The sequence below is a fragment of the Pseudochaenichthys georgianus genome, chromosome 15, assembly GCF_902827115.2.
Source record: "Pseudochaenichthys georgianus chromosome 15, fPseGeo1.2, whole genome shotgun sequence".
NCBI classification, from domain to species: Eukaryota; Metazoa; Chordata; class Actinopteri; order Perciformes; family Channichthyidae; genus Pseudochaenichthys; species Pseudochaenichthys georgianus.
The window spans coordinates 29152597-29170793 of NC_047517.1; the positions used below are offsets into that span (position 1 = coordinate 29152597).

At 40.1% G+C, this 18197-nt stretch overlaps 1 protein-coding gene across 1 annotated transcript; it reads left to right on the top strand.

The window, feature by feature from the left end:
• Positions 1-8958: 8958 nt before the first annotated feature.
• Positions 8959-11119, top strand: nkx1.2la (NK1 transcription factor related 2-like,a). The gene is made up of 2 exons (XM_034100028.1): positions 8959-9172; positions 10467-11119. The coding sequence occupies exons 1-2, from the start codon at positions 8959-8961 to the stop codon at positions 11066-11068; spliced, it is 816 nt and encodes a 271-aa protein (XP_033955919.1). The 3' UTR covers positions 11069-11119.
• Positions 11120-18197: the final 7078 nt, after the last annotated feature.

Below are 18197 nucleotides of genomic sequence, written 5' to 3' on the forward strand. Positions count from 1 at the left end.
TATGTGAATCGCCAACATATCAAAAGTTACAGATATGTAGTCAGAGCCTTAGCAAACACTTAAATCACAGCTCTAAGAATGTGCTATTTGGCGTCACTGCTTTATTTACCTGAAAGACACCAGAACACACTTTTTCTCCCTCTTCACCAGAGTTGGTGCTTTGACGGCTGGATGCTCCATGGGCAGTGATGCCTGCAGAGCCAGACAGCCAGGAGGGACGCCTTGTGAAAGCCGGCGACTCCTCCCCCTGGGGGAGGGAGAGGACCCACACCGTTTTACTAGCACAGAAGGGCAATAAGTGGTAAAGGAAAACAATTATACCCCAATCATTTCCGATTCTTTGGCAGTCATGGGCGAAAACAGTTTTAAGGATGAAGGTTACAGAGCAGCAGAGGGCATCTACTGTATGAACGCTGACCAATCTGATCAAGGCATTATGAATTAAAGAAACTGAACTTACAACCAAAATATGAAACACTAATGAGAAAAAAAAGAAGGATGCTTAAATACAGTTGTTCGGTTATTGAAATTATGAAAACGTGGCTGCGATTTAGCTTTTTAACGATTTCATTATAAGATTTTGTTTGGTTGTATTTTCCCTTTTTTAATGTAGAAATCTGTATTTTTGCAATTTAGAGCCCATAAGGTTTGCAGAGTGTTGTTATACGCCACGGTCTTAAATATTTACAGCTGTAACGTGTTGTGCGTTTGTTTCTTATAAATGATCAAAAATAGAAAGTTGACAAATGTGCTTACACAGCTCAATATCTATTAAAACAAAACCAGACAAGCGAGTCAGATATTAGTAATCCCCTCATTTATTACTTGCATCCAGCTTCAGTTATGCCACGAAACCAGCACTGCTTCACACACACTATCCCCCCACCCCAAATACTGAATAACATGCTCCTCCTGCCGATCCAGATCTCCTGTGGAGTAAACACACACTAACTCTCCCAATGTGGGTCCCAGTCCGGGCAGAAAGAGAACAGCTAATTCAACCAACATCTGTGTTGCAACTGCTTACTTTAAAAGTTAGTGAGTACATCTGATTAATTACCCAAATAAAACCAAAAGTCTCTGGACAGCTACAAATATAGTTGAGTGAGATGTGAGATGAGAAAATGTGTTTTTCCCCCCATGATTTTGGTTAACTAACTAATTTGAGGAAGTTAGAGTAGCTTCAGGACAGCTTCACTGTAATCAACTTGTGCCAGTATTTTTATAATATGCCTGTATCCTCTGTTTTAAACAGTTCTAAAACGAGATTCCTGTTTATTTCACAGGCTATAAGAAAAACACAGCTGAGCTGTCACCTCAACATATTCAGGTCTTCATTTGAGTCGGTGGTCGTGCTCGGAGTCAGAATGGAAACTGCTCTGGGGATCTTGGTCCTGGATCAACAGTAATCCTGCTCCCATTGAGGTCACCGTTTAGTTATAGGAGGCAAAGGATCCTTCCGCTGTTTTCTGCCAAACTTCTATTAGCAATCTGTTAGCTGCAGTCCATTGAGAGGGAGAAGTGAAGCACACGCTCCTGGGAACACACACACACACACACACACACACACACACACACACACACACACACACACACACACACACACACACACACACACACACACACACACACACACACACACACACACACACACACACACACACACAGCCACACACACACACACACACACACACACACACACACACACACACACACACACACACACACACACACACACACACACACACACACACACACACACACACACACACACACACACACACACACAGCTCACACACACACACACACACACACACACACACACACACACACACACACACACACACACACACACACACACACACACACACACACACACACACACACACACACACACACACACACACACACACACACACACACACACACACACACACACACACAGCTCACGGCACAGACCTTGTTTGATGAAAAAGAACGATTAAGGGAGAAATGAGGGAGAAACATCAGGGGAAATGGCTGATGAAGACTTTATTGATTAGAGCAGCTCCACTGATCCAGCTCTCACTGTAGCAATTACCAGCAGCCGCCGCCTCCGCTAGTGTGGCCCTCATGGTGCAGGGCCACATTTGAAGACCAAGGCGTGAAAGACGGGAAGAGAGGAAGACTTTTAGACTCTAATAGAAAGCTGCAACATTAGCCTTTAATTGAGATCGAACTGAAACCTAACTTTTCCATGAAATGTATTGTTTTGTTAGCACGATTAGATGTTAGATGGAATCATCTGCTATTTTATACCATTTCTTATCAAAACAAACTGCATAAAAAAAGGACAGTCAAGATGGATAATGGAGAAATTAAATGGTAATAAATGCACTCTTTGGCTCAGGGGAAATGAGTTTCTGGTCTTATGGGTGGAGTTAATATCCTCTGTATCGCAAACAGTATGTTTACTTTGAGGGGCCTGCTCCTCATTATCGAAAAATAATTCCTTGTCCTTTTCTTTCTTCATATTTATCAAAACCCTTGAGTTTCATATGCTGTTCCCATGCAGCAGAGACTGGGATCTGCAGAATGAACCATCCTCTTCCTATTTTTGTCTCTCTTAAAAACATACAAACTAAGGCCAATAATGAATTCAAATCCCCAGTGAATAAGGCAATAAAGTCTTTTGGGGGCACATCTGAGTCTACAGGCCTGCATACCCACTGTGGAGGCCGGCCTGACCATTTCCATGTGTTTGTTTGCTCAGCTAAGACAGCTTTGTATTTGTATTTAAATCAGATTGTTGTCGCCTTAGAGCAAAGATGCTGTGAGGCAATTGATGTGTATGTTGACTTATTAATGGAGTTGTTGGATATCCGGACACTTGCATGCATAGGTGGCTTGAAACGGCGTTCTCTCGTAGCATGGTGATACATTGTATGTAGGTTAAATTGATCAGTTTTACAACAACACAACCAGATGTATTCTGATTAGCTTTAAGGCAGGGAATAAGGTGCATCTTGTTGTGTCTTTATACTTCATTGTCAACGTGCACTGAATAGCCAGTGAATGATCTGGATTAGAATATGGATCTTCATCGTAATGGCCGAGATACAAGTTCAAAGGTCAGATGAGTTGACCTTGGTGAGATCGTCATCTAATTTAAAGGTGAAGGGCCAAGATTTAATCTGAAATGTGACCTATAGTGCTCTGAGAAAGTAATGAGGGGTTTTCCCAAAAACATTAAACTGACCCGAACACAAGATAACATAAGATGATGATGATTATTGCTAAACGCAAATACTATAATAATAATAAATCTACAAATGTATTTATAATCTTAATAATGTCCGGTAGTTCTGATTTTTCTGTATTTCTGAGAATGTCTGTCCCTTTTTACATATTAAAGAGTGGGTTTTTAGTTTTCTATATGAGCACCTCTTACTTTTATCAAAAAAGATTATTGAACATGTGCCTTTTTTAAATGCAATAAAGAAAGATCCTGTTTGGGAGTTACAGTATTTGCTCACCTTGCAAATTGTACGTGTTAGTATTAAAATAAAACAGCCTCAGATAATGATTATACAAATTATATAACTGCCTTTTATGCAGAACCAGAAACGCAAATCAATGTTGAAACTAACGAATGGATGCGGATAATTGACTAAACTTTAACAAAACAAAAATGAAAGCTGCTTTGTATTGAAAGGAGCATGTGCTTTGGGCTTTAATGTCTTCAGGCTGAATGTAAAGAAACCATTCCTCCCAGTCACATCCACCATTACAGAGCCACTGTGCTCTCGTTCTGCTGCTCACTAACTGCAGCCTCACAGTTCCACAAGCGAATGGACCATTTGGCAAGGGCACAGAAACAAAAAAGAGATAATGGTCAATGAAGAAATATAAAGGGACAAACACAATCTGTTTCTGCACTAGATGGAGATGAATGGGGCATAATCCATTGCCTTCCATCACACCTACCCAGCCTGCTCCCCGCTTAACCGCAACGATGATTAATCCTACACCCACTATTTATATTTCCTAATTGTAATTAGCACGAATTATCAATTATGGTTAGTGCCTAATTGCCCTTCATAAAGACAGCTCCCCAGGTTTAAACGGGTCCATTTAAATAATGTAACTAATAGCTCTTGCCTTTGCGTTGCGGATATATCTTCATTGTTCCACGCGTGAACCATGATGGTTGCTCGTAATTTAACAGGGCAATCGAGAGAAGGAGTGCAGGTGGCACTGTGGGACTAATTATTGTTAATGAATTATGATGTGACCTTCTCAGAACAATGGCTAATCAATGCTCCCGTTGAGTGACAGTGCACTCTGTGCAGATGCCAGGGACCACAGAGCCATTACTAGCAGGCATCAGCCCGCTGAAAACATGCGTCTGCAGCTCTTCCTGTCTTCTCTTCGTCCCTCATGGTATCTACGCTCTCCTTTACGCTGACCTCCCTGTGGCTGCTTTGCATTTCTTGTGTGAAAGAGGACAGGCCAGTCAAAAATATAGCCAGTGGATTAGGCCATGAAAGTTTACTGCACAGTTTTCCTCTGTTTCTACTTTCATGACTTTAGCTGCATTTAATTTTAGGTAGGTATGTGCATATTTGATATTCGGTATTGGTAACGGTCCCCTATGGGCTAATCATAGGATCGTATATCTGTGATTCTTAATTTCTTATTGGGTACGGTTATTAAACATATCTGACAACAACTGTCATCATGGTATATGCTACATTGAGTGTGTTCACTGGAATTGAAAACATTTTCTCAGAAAGTTGCACTTTAAACATTATTTGTATTGGTTTGAATTATGCTTAAAGGTCTATGTGGAGAACGTTTCAATATAAAGAATTAGCAGTATTGTAAACTGAGTCTCGTCTTTTAGTTTCGGGAGAAGAATATTAGTTTTTCAGTTTTTCAATCATTGTTTTTATCATGGCAGGGTTCGGCCATCAATACTAATGTTTAATTAACATTTTAGTTTGCTTTAGAAAGGAAAAAAATAATGTTGTAGGGGAACATTTGTGTTTTTCTGAGATGGAATACAAACAGATCCCATGCAGTTTTAAGAATTTAAAAACAACTGAATATCGCAAGCAAATACAGATTTTTTCCTGCTATAAGGAGGATTTTCACTTATAAATGTATTGAAAAAAATGCAGTAAACTTTGAACTAAACATTTCTGGTCAGTACATGTTTGAAACTTTGCTCCCTTTGCCGTCATGACCACAGTACAGTGCTTGTTGTTAGTTGACTACATCAGAGTTTGAACTGACCTTTACCTTGTTGTGACAGGGGCGCAGTATGACTGACAGTGTCCCTCAGCATAATTTACCCCCGCCCCACATCGCCCTCCATCTCCTCTGCGATGCAGTTGACCCCTTTACAAATCACCCCCAACTTTACACATCTGCTGCCTGTCAGCATCTGCCAGGCGCACTCACCCGTCCCGCCCATAATGAAAAACTCTCATTACTCGCCTCCACCCAACAGGTATACAGGCCGTTAGGACAATTACTGGGCAATGCCACTGACCTTGTTGTTGGAGAGAGTCAAACCAACACAGGTCCCACTGAAAAGAGGCCTGGTAGCACAACTGTAGGCATGCAGTGCAGACGGGAAACTGGGCAAAATGTGTGAAAGCTTCATGCCTGTTAAGGAAGATTGCACTGTACTTACTGACAGTTAAATGCTGACTGTCTCTGAGTGCTGATAAAGTAGAAACATAGGAAGTAGCTTAAAGGTAGTGGTGCATGTTAGACAAAGCAAATAATGGCATAGATAGACTGAGCTTGATTTCATGCCAGGAAAGTATGAAAATAAAACTAAAGGATAGCATGATTTGAAATACATTATCTTTTAGTATAGTCTTTATCTTTTGTCCAAAGAACATTGATCAGGTGCATGAGCTGCATCTAAGATGAGCAAATTAGCTGCCACAGGATGCCAGAAATGTCATTAAAGGTGGGGTATGTAATCTTGGAGAAACCAGCTTGAGTGCGCAAGAATTAGAAAGTACACAACTGGAAAAAAATCTGCCTCTTCCTTCAGACTTCCTCTCAGAGCCCCTCCTCCAACACACACGAATGCGCACATGACCAATGAGGGCACGAGATAAGTTTGTGCACAGATGGAAGGCTGACAGGCAGGTAGGCCATCCAGTTATTTTAGCCGGGCCGGCTAAAATGATTGGTCGTGCTTTTTACAGCGCTACAGCTTCCACAGATGAATTTTTATAATGTATTTATTGTCAAAGCATTTAATATATTCATTGCTAACGGGATGTTAAGAGCATTCCATGGAATATAACGAAAAGTGTTTCTGAAATAAATTACATACCCCACCTTTAACCTCTGATTATATATCTTAACCAAACGCGGATTCTCTCGAAAGGATCTGGATTAAGAATACAAAAATGAATACAGGAAAAACAAGGTTTCTGCAAGTTGATACTCATAGCATACTGAAATAAATGGAAACAGACAGGAAGATAGAACATCTATCTAGTTTGGTACGTTTTTAGAACTGCCAAAATGTAGCCTTGTGTGACAAGACAAGCAAAGCCATTAGTACTTTCTTCGGAGATGAACACAAAACACAACAACTACAATGTAAAGGAATTTGGCTGGAAGGATCTAACGGCCTCACCTAATGATTCACCGGACACTTGCTGGTCTTTTGTTTGAGTCCCACTTTACAGGAGAGTCAGGGAGACGCTGGAGGACTTTAGGGAAAACAAAAGACACTACAGTCTGTGAGTGGAGCCTCAGCTTAGACAAATTATCTGACGTTTAGCAGACTGGGGGCAGCCTATCCATGAGGTGATGACTTTATTGACCCTTGAGGGGGGTCTTGGATGGAAGTGTGTCTCTTGGGCTCCCTGCGGTGGACCTCTCCTCCTCTGAAGTTTTGCTCCGGCCCGTACAGACTCAGATGCTGTTCCCGCTCTCTGAAGTCTACCTGAGGGCCTTTTTGTCCTCAGGGCTCGTTCCTTTGTCCCGCCGACCCACATAAACAGATGTCCAGCCACTGGGCTTTCTCGTAGGAAGTTGTAAACCTCCAGTGTGCAGCGGGCTCCATTCATATGGAGGGTCTACAGTAATGGCCGTGCAAGTGCCATACACATGCAAATGCAGACGCCTGTAGGGGCGGCTTTAACAAATGTTTGACTATGTAACTACTGCAGAGCAAGCCGGTGCACCAGACTATGACTGGGTAGCAATGAAACCTCCATGCAGCAGAGTAATCACCCTGAACTGTATAAGTGACACAGGAAATTGTGTAGGGAGGAATTTGAGAGTGTGTGTAAACATGATCGGATCCCCCATGTCACCGACACCAGACAGAATTACAGACAGAGAAACAGCATCTGTCTCATCCCCACAATGTGGACCTCACAGGCTTCGATAGCAAAATATGTTAACATGTTGACAGTTACATGTTAAAACAGATGGAAAATTGTATTTTTTTTACCACCAGTATTAAATTATAGGAAAAGATTCACTACAAAGTAGTAGGTTGTTGTAGGGCTAAGCAGTTAAAGGATGCTTCTGTGCTGTTGCAGTTACTCGTTCAGTTTCCAAAAAGCCTGTCTGTAGCCATCAGGCTTTATCTGTATTGGACACCTGCTGAGAATATTGATCCTGTGCTGGTTTCACCATTTTAGCCATCACCATGCATCAAGCTTTAAACAACCCTGTGTCACGTTATTGAATACTAATAGCAAAGATAGGGGGCCGACTGATTGTGAATATCAATCTATCACCTTAGGTGAGAAAACAATCAGCCGTATTTATTGTACGGCCACAGTTTAGCTTTGTATGCTTTAAAGAAGCATCTGATTCATTGTGGATGCTTTTAGTCTGTTAAAAAAAACACATCCTTATTTAGTTTTATTTAAAAAACACATCAATACAGTCATTTGGTGAAGATTGACAATAATGCAAGCAAATTAAGCATAAACTATTTTCGTTATTTTCAGTTTTTGAAACGTTTGAAACTTGCTGCAGTGTGGTGATAGTGAAATAATACAGGAAATGCAGTACTGGGAATGTCATCAGTGTGTCCGGACCAGGAAAAAAATAAAAAAGGTATTCAATTAATAACAAGAAGAAACCCAAATGAGCCACATTCTAAACGCTATACCAGTCAGTATAATCAGTATATCCAATTATAAGTCAATTTAAGCTGTCATATTCTCCTATGTTGTTGATGAAATACAATATCTTCATGATGCATGCTGGAAAGAATAATAATTTATTGTATCCTGAATTGTATATTAACAACTATTATAAGTAGATATCAAAGTGTTCTTTCTTTTCCACAATTGCATAATTACTGATGTATGTGCTTTATGGATCTAATAAGAACAATGTTAAAGTATAAATAGTGCAGGATATCAATGTGTTTTACATTTTATCATTACAAGTTTGTATTTGTACCGATTGGAGTCGAGGCTCTCTGGGTTTATTTGCTTAAACCGTTTGGTTTCGATTAGGATATTCTTTCTCTAGGGATACGAAATCTCCTCTGACAGTAACGTCTCTAAAAGAGTCCAATTTAGGGAGAAAGGACGATCTCTGATATGGATCAAGTGCCATCTGTGCCCAATTTACTTTCAGATCGCGGATTATTGAATTTAATGATATGGGTGATTATCGACGAATGCTTTGAGCCCATTAGGCGGTCGTGTGAAACACTAATAGTGTGTGTGTCACGTGTCTGGGTGAGAGACGGGGGGGACATACGCTTTAAAGACCGAGGTACCGAGCTCCGGTCATCTCATTGACGCTGAAGACTGACAGACAGGAGTAGAGGAGCAAGGTGCACACTGTGAGGAATCCAGTTTGATGACGTTTGGCGACCAGAAGGAGGATAAAGTATGAGAAGTTCCTCTCCACACGCGTAATTACGCATGTCAGTCCTTTCCTTCCTTTAAAGCTGTTTCTATCTAAAGGATGCTGGACCCCAAGGACTGTGGAGTGACAATGACGTCCAGTCATAAGAGTTCTTTTTCTATTGTTGATATATTGGATCCAAACAAATTCAACAGCAAAAGAGGAAACGAACTTTCCATCGTAAAGGAGTTTCCTGTGCCACATGAAGAGGGAACAAGTTTGGAGTCGGACAGCGATGCAGGCGGAGACTTCAGAGTTGAGCGCACACAAGCAGGTAGAGCAAAAACATTTAAAAATATTATTTCTGTATTTCAAACGTTTTCTTGTCATATTTATATCTGTTTTTTATTTATTGCGTATGACATTTATTTCAAAACCTACCGAAAGTCGTCCTCGAAACCAGTCAAATATGCGCTAAAAATATACTTACAATAAACTTTTTCTGCTATATGTCTAAACTAAACACCATCAAGTGAGACGCTATTTTCTATCAGATTTATTGTCATCTCTGTATGACCTTCCCTTAATTTCCAAGGCTGCGTTTCCTTTCAAGGAAGCCACAAAGGCTCGCTCCCAGAGCCCCCGCGTGTGATTGGCACTGGGACAGGCAGGCTAGATAATTGTTTAAATCGTCCCATTGAGGATGCCTCTGCGCGCTTTGATCGATATACCATTACTGCATCCTGCATATCTCCCTCCAGCAGCTTGCAGGTACAAACTTCACACCCCATCCATGTCTGATCCTAAATATCGTTCGATTAAAACTTCCCTTTAAATAGATGACATTTATCGATCCACCCGCAAATATGAAACTCCATTAGCACGTCACGGCTGAGGTGGCGGAGCTGGATTTAGACGGGATTTCTTTCCGCAACATGACATTTGAGGCGCTGTGTGGTTTATAAATTATTGAAGGATTAGTGACCAAGTCTCCCCCTCTCCTGTGATTCTATGCTCCGTTCCGCACCACAGACTTCAGGATACAAATCAAACGCTTTACAGATGTAAACTTCAGGTCTTCTGTGTGGGCTATTTCAACTGCGCTTCAGACAGGACAAAGAGGGACATGTTTGCACCATGAGGATACTTTTGTTAAGCACGCGTTGGGCATCAGTTTTGAAATTTGGCACGTGACTTTCTGTCTTGTCAGGAGCTGTCCTTTCAGTAATGCAGCCAATTTAGTACAATTTGACCAGGATTAGGATAACACATAAATAAGATTAACTTTATTTGGTTTATATTGGACTTTTGTGCAAAAAGTAAACTGTATGGTTTAATCACCTCAACAATTCTGTCAACTCAATCAGGTACATTTTAAACAACCAGGTCCAAAACTGTTGTTTTAATGAAAGCATTGTATGTCTTTTGTACCTGAAAGAGATTTTTGAAAATGTAACACAAATTGAAGATTTTCTACACTTTCACTCTTGAACAGTTTACAAGAAAATAAACCAGTATTATATCACTTGAATATAGATATGCTGGGTTATCCATTAGATGCTTCATTTGCTGCGTTTTGAATGATATGGGCTAACTTTTTATCTTTTTTATTTATTTATTTTGTACAGAGGAAGAGATAGACTCTGCTTCCCCAAGGCGTCATGGTGTTGTTGATAACTCTCTTCTGCTCTCCCCTCCGGCTGAATCAGAGTCCTGTCTCCCCGGGAAACAGGACGATGGGGAGTCAGGGGCCGCCCAGCAGGACCCCTCCCCGCACAAGCGGCAGCGAACGGACCAGCCCTGCGCCAAACCACGGCGAGCCAGAACAGCGTTCACATACGAGCAGCTGGTGGCTCTGGAGAACAAGTTCCGCACAACCCGGTACCTGTCTGTGTGCGAGAGACTAAACCTGGCTCTATCTCTGAGTCTGACCGAAACCCAGGTGAAAATCTGGTTTCAGAACAGGAGGACCAAATGGAAAAAGCAGAACCCCGGGGCAGACAGCAGCACCTTACAGCCCGGCTCCAACTCCCTGGTCAACCTCAGTCCAAACCTGACCCCCTGTGGAGCAGGCGCCGCCAGTTTCCACCAAACTTTCCCCAACTTCAGCGCTGGGAATGTGATCTTCCACACGGCCGGCGGTGTTCCACTTTCATCCACTGGAGGGCTCTTGCATCCCTTCGTGACCAGTGGATTCGTCCAGCCCACTTATTATAACCCACATCTATGAGAGAAGCCAAGACTGACTGCAGCTGATCAAACTGTCGGGCAAATCTTTAAAAGCTGAACTTTTACCGCCCAGAATTATTGTCATGTTCTTGTTCAGAATTATTGCCCAGAATTATTGTCATGATCATGTTCTACAAACTGAGGAGAAAAGGGGTCACCTGTTTGTCACAGGTTTGGTCATGTTCAATAACAAATTGCAACACCATTTAAAGGACATTCAAATGTCTTCATGATATTTCGAGTAGGGTGTTTACTGTTTTATTTTGTCATGGACCTTATACAGGACATCAAAACAAAATGCCATATCTGTGAGTTTTAAAGACTGCCAGGACTGCACCATGTGTTGATTGTTGGTCGTTGTGTATTTGACAGCTCATACAGTATGATTTTCTTCATCTGTGTACTGTCCAACATCTCTTACTGTGGCATTGCATTCATCCAAACACAGCTTTGTGTCTTCCTCTCAAAGGCTTGCACAGCTCTGTTGCCAACGTTTTCAGTGTAACTTAATAAAAAAAAAATGCATACATCTGTGTCTGGCTTGTGCATTAAAAAGTTAAAACACTTCATATGTGAATAAATTGTAGGACATTTTGCATACCCGTTTACATTAATTTGGTAAAACCTGACTAGGTTTGTGGTAGATCATGTGCATAAACCTCCTGTTATCCACACATTTACTATACACCCTTTATCCTCTGGGGTCAATTTGACCTCAGTAGTTTAAAACTCAATGATCATATTCCAAATGTTAACCAACATGTATGTCTTTGGTGCTTTAGGTATCTTAGTTGACTACCTAAATAACCATTTAAATAAAACATTACCCCAACCTTCCCCCCAATCTTCCCCCCCACACACCCCTTTATACATTCGGAATTCCTATTATGTGACTATAGAAAGATATATAAATCACTATAAAATCTCACTGACTGAAATAAAATGTTAAAGTAAGATATTTTTGATGTTGTTAAAGGACCTAAAGCAGAGGGTAGTTTTGTTTTACAATGATACATTTGCATGTCCTACACTATCAACACAAATATGTGTAAAATATTGACAGTTGTATATGTTGTATACTACTAAAACAGCCTGGGGTCAAATTGACCCCAAGGAACACTGATGCGTACAAAGTGCGTACAGGACATTTAAAAAAGATCTTCATGTTCATTTTATGTTTGCCCATTAGTCCTCACTAAATTAGGAAAAATCATGAAATACTAATAAAAAAAGATAATGTGAACCATTTTTTTTAGATACGTTAAACATTGAATGGGGTCAAATTGACCCCAAGGATAACAGGAGGGTTAAAGGACCCAGTGTAAATCACTCTATGCTGCCATCTCCTGGACAACAAGTGCAAGACGAGGGATCTTAATTACCTAATGTGTGAGATAACACACACTCACATTTTAAATGATGTATCTATACACTCTTGGAAATAAGTTATTTATTATTTTCATATGTTTAAAATATAATGAGTTCATTAAATATGCTGCATTGTTAGCAATTTAACTTCAGATAATCAAATAAAACAAATTGACTTTATTTATAGAAAATAAATACGTTACTCATACTTTATCAGTTCAGCAATTAACCATTACTTTTGTGTTGCCAGGTTGTGTCAAATCCTCCTCCAGCAGCACTATGCTTTGTCTTTTTTAATGTGTTGCACTCAAACCTGCAACAATTGTATGGTTTGGCCACTTGAGGGCAGCATAGATTTGAACATGGCACTTAAATGTAACAACCTTTTAAGGATGGAGAAGTCAAAGCTTAAGTAATTGAAGAGCAGAAAGTGATTATACTGATTCTTCTACCTTCACTTACATAATACGATCACACAGTGTCCTCTCCTTCTTTATTTCTCTATAATCTCAATTTAAATGTAGAACCTAGTGAAAGAAAATACTATTTATTGGAATGTAGGATAATAATGATACAGGACATATTCATACTTTTTTTGTACTTTATTTCTATGATTATTAATGGTGTTTCTGTTATTTCCAAATTCCTACTTTATTAGATTATCTTTAGTAAAGTTTGATTATTCTCTACACATTCTAATTTATGTGATTTCGTGAAGCTTTTTCCTGGTGAAATAAAGTTGGTATTCATTCATATTTTCATTTCAGCTTGGCAACAATATGTGCGTATATGAAGAAGACCTGGCACATGTATTGAAATGCATCTTTAGGGGGGCATGTATGCGCATATATTATTTACACAGAGATAAATAGGGAAAGTAGAGTCAGGCAGCCACAGTTAATTGATAATTCAGTGCACTAATAGTGTAATTAGAATTGGCTTCTCTTACACTTAATTGACTTCATGTGTAATAGGTGTGAGCATGACTGACTTATCACCCGCTGAGCTGAGAGAAGCCAGTCAGACTAAAACTCATCTGTGTGGTACTATAGCTATAAGTATAGCCATGATGTGTGCAGCAGAGGACTGGGAAAGGAACACTTCCAACCCACACAGCAAATGTGCCAGTGTTATATTTTCAGTGTTAGGGTGATTAACAAGGCCATTCCCTGTAAGACGCAGACTGGAGTTGCTGCCTTTGACAAGCTCTTCAAGGAACATTTTGCTTTTGCTGTGTCTTATGATGAAGCACTATGCAACTTCTACACATTCATCCAGACAACCGTGTATGGCATTGATGTTGGAAGTGTGAAGGAAAGTCCTCGAGTCAAGGAAATTAGAGCAAGACTTCTTCACAGTTCAGTTTGAAAGGCAGTCCTTTCTGACTTGAACTAATGTTCACATGTTACATTTGCAAGGTACACCACATAAACTGTTCAGTGTTATTTAGACATTTGAAGTTTCAGCATGGTTTGTACCCAGGAAGGTCTTTGCGTTTGCACTGTGGAGAGCTTGGATGTTCATTTGTGTTTTGCACATACTCTGGTTACAAGCGGCACCTATCTCGAGCACATGAACACAGTGTTGATCCAGATGTCGCCAGCCATGTTGAGTTTGAACCTGGAGCTTCTGTTGGAGCTTCTGTTTCACAGCCAGTTAATGTGGATTCTCCTGTGATGGTCACTACACACATCCCGATGGAGAAAAAGAAATTACTAGACATGTGCAGCTCAGTTATTGCTCAAGTACAAGCATCAGGAGTTCCTGAAAGTACTGTGCAATGTTTAGTTGGTTCGATGGAAGAACTGGTTAAGGACATCCATGCCCATGCAAAAGAAGCTGTTGTTGAATGTTTGTCATCTGAAGCATCTAAAGAAACCCTAGAAAAAGTTGAGAATGGTTTTGATCAGCTTGGGAATCCTTTTTCATGTCTTAACACAGAATCTAAACGGATGAGGCATTTTGAGGAGAAATGGAAAATAGTTCAACCTGTCGAGTATATTCTTGGTGTGCGTTTTGATACACGCAGAGATAAAACAACAGGACTATACAGGCAAGTTCCTGTCAATGATAAGTTCATGTATGTACCCATCATGGGGTCTCTTTCATCTATGTTTAAGAACACGGAACTTTGTAACAGTTTTCAAAGAGCTAAACCACACCAGGAGGGCTTTTACAGAGATGTAAACGATGGCGCGTACTTCAGGAACCACTGTTTATTCTCACAACAAGAAAATGCTATGCAGATACAGCTCTATATGATGATTTTGAGACCGCTAATCCATTAGGCTCAAAAAAGGGTGTGCACAAACTTGGCTGTGTTTATATTATTTTGAGAAATTTCCCTCCAAAGCTTAATTCTGTGTTGATGAACATTCATCTTGTATCTCTCTTTCACTCAGAAGACTTAAAGAAATATGGGTTTGACGCTATTCTAAAGCCACTTCTCGACGATTTAAAGATTTTAGAAGTTGAAGGAATGCAGGTGCCTTTTTCAACCACACCTGTGAAAGGTTCAGTGTTTCAGGTTACAGGTGACAACTTGGCTATACATGGCCTTTTTGGTTTTGTTGAATCATTTAGTGCAAAGTACTGTTGTCATTTTTGTTTAACTGAAAAGGGAGAGATGCAATCAGTTTTCAGTGAAGATCATCCAGGTTTAACTTTACGTTCTAAAGCCCTTCATTCAGAACACTGTGCTGCCATTCAACAAAATCCTGCTTTGGCCTCAACATTTGGTGTTAAAAAAACCTGTCCACTCAATTCCCTACGGCTGTTCCATACTACAGACAACTACGCAGTAGATATAATGCATGATTTACTGGAAGGAGTGGTGCAGTATGAGTTGAAGCTTGTGTTTCAGTACCTGATAAGGAACTTTATATCCAGAAGTTCATTGTCAGAGAGAATCACGAGCTTCAATTATAGATTTACACAGAGGAAAAACAGGCCAAGTGGGCTACAACTGGATGATGATGGCAACAATCTTGGCCTTAATGCTGTTCAGTCCTGGTGTCTTTTGCGCAATACCCCATTGATGTTTGGAGATTTAGTTAGCAGGAATGATAGCTGCTGGAACTTGCTGCTCCTCTTAGTACAGATTGTGAACATTGTCTTTTCACCCATTGTAACCCATGGTATGACCTGCTATCTGAAACATCTTATTTTTGATCATCATACACTTTTTAAATCTCTGTTTCCAGAACGAAATTTGATTCCCAAGCACCACCATATGATACATTACCCAAGCTGTATTAGGAAGATTGCGTCACTAATACACATGTGGTGCATGAGGTTTGAAGGCAAGCACACATTTTTCAAAACATCTATAAAGAACTTTAAAAATATCACAAAAACACTGGCAAAGAGACATCAGAATCAGTTGGCTTTTCATTTTGAGAACTTTTATTTTAAAAGATTCCAATTTGGCCCCATTACTGAAGTCTTGGTCAGAAGTTTGGAGGGCAGTGAGGTGCTGCATGAAACTTGTGATATGTCTTGTATTGTTCCCACAACTTCCTGGGTCAAAAGCTATGGCACAGAGTACCAGCCTGGGATGTATGTATGTTCTGGTGTTGAAAATGAGATGCCTTTGTTCAACAGGATTGTCAGTGTGATTGTTAAAGAGGACAATGCTTATCTTCTGTAAAGTCTCAACAACATATTTTGATGATCACTTAAATGCATTTAGTATCGAGGAGAAAAGCGATGTATTCACACTGATCTGTGTAGATGACCTGCCATACTACAGACCATATGATAGGCAATTTTCAAATGACACTGATGACCAAATGTTTATTGTCCCATACTGTAATTTTGTGTCACTCCATGCTGAACTGTTGTAGGTTTATGAATGTAATTGTGGTGTACTTGCCTTGTAATACAAACTATTTTGTTAAATTTGTTGTCTTGTATTTTTTGTAAAGTGGGTTATGGGGTTTTGGCTGGGAGGGATTGGATCTTCACAACATTCTACACTCTCAAGTGTTACATTTTGTAACACCCAATAGTGTTACTAAATTGAGATCCAGTGTAGTCTGGTAGTGTTGATTCTTTAACACTGACACTAGTGTAGAGTAATATTAACACTACTGCGTGTTGGCCAGTGTTGATTTTCAACTCGTTTCAGTGTTCCATTAACTACAAGTGAGTGTTAAAATATTAACACTTTCGAAAGTGTTAATTTTACACTGACAAGAGTGGACGCATATACACACTTTTCTGGTGTTAAATTGAACACTCTCAGTGTTAATTTAACACTGGCATTTTTGCTGTGCACTGCCAGGTCAGTGTCATTATTTAACATCTGTCAAGAGTGGGTTGTGCCTTCACTACTTTAATCCACAATACACTGGTTGAAGAAGAGGCCTCTGTCTGCAGGCTGTGAGTGTGCTGTGTAGGAGACAGGAGGAGAGCAGACTGAGAATGGCTAGTAGACAGTTTTCCCTCTGACATCACTCTGCAGTTAGAGGGCTGACAAGCATCCTTCAATTAAATGGGATTGTCTCACTGCTGTCAAAACCTGGCCAATGTCAACCTGTCACCGAGGTGCTGGTGATAGTTTCACATACCATTGCACATGCTTCCAAACATGCACAACACACATTCATTTAACATTTGGCGTCCCCCCATGTATTTGTTTGTGACGACTGATGCATAATATTTTCCCTTCTTTGGTTCGGGGATATTTTTCTTTTCAACAAAGCCTGGCATGCAGCCGAAGATTTTTACAGTTTTGATCAATACTCTAGGAAATACGGCATAAGGAACTTATCCCTGATTTTGGCCCCACACAGCACATTTAAAATCTAAAATTCAACACCCATGTAGTTAATTTTAACACTATGAAAGAGTTTATATTGAAACCACCAGCAAAGTGTTAAATTAACACTTTCCAAAGTGTTGACAATATAACATTATCATAGTGTTACTATACCAACACTAAGAGTGTAAGATGTGAACACCAACACTAAACACCAACGCCGATAACAACACTAACAGTGTTGGCTGCAGCTTCAATTTTACATTGTCCTGGTGCAGAGTAACACTACAGTAGTGATACATCTTCTCCCATCTAACACTTTTGAGAGTTACACATGTACACTAATAGTGTTGAATGCACATTATACTTGTTACGAATGGGTGAAGCAGGTAGGACTCAAATGCAGAATAACGAAAAGCGAGCTTTATTAAATAAATTAAAGCTGTGGCAAAACAAGGCAGAATCCAAAATATCCAACACCAACGAGCAGCACAAGGAACACAGACCGTGGAATGACATGGAGGGGAAACACAAGGACAACAGGTGAACACAATCGGGTAATCAGGGAGGGAAATAGACAGAAAGCAGACAGGCAGGAAACGGGGGTGAACACTTTACACAATAAAACCCAAAGACAAGAAAAACACCAACACAGACAAAACTACAAACGTGACATAACATGAGAATCGTGACAATACTGGTGTTGCATTTTGCATTAGCCTCAACCCTCTGGGAGTTCAAAATGAACACTAATCTAGTGTCAAATGTCGTGTATTGGTATTATGATGTACAACAAACTGGTGTTAAAAGTTACAATGACCAATAAATCATTCCAGATATCAGCATATGACAAGTGCTTTATTTGAATGGTGGCATGTCTCTTAAGAGACATGGAAAGTGTATTTGTTGAGCACCTTCATGCCTTTTAATGTTGTTAAGCAGGATAGTCTTTCAGTCATCAAACCTGATGCACTGCAATTTAATAAGCCTTTTGATCTGC

What these genes read in the sequence shown, in the direction of transcription:
- nkx1.2la (XM_034100028.1), top strand. Translation starts at nt 8,959, where the DNA reads ATGCTGGACCCCAAGGACTGTGGAGTGACAATGACGTCCAGTCATAAG. An exon ending in AGTTGAGCGCACACAAGCAG is followed by an intron (nt 9,173 to 10,466) that starts GTAGAGCAAAAA and finishes TATTTTGTACAG; the next exon opens with AGGAAGAGATAGACTCTGCT.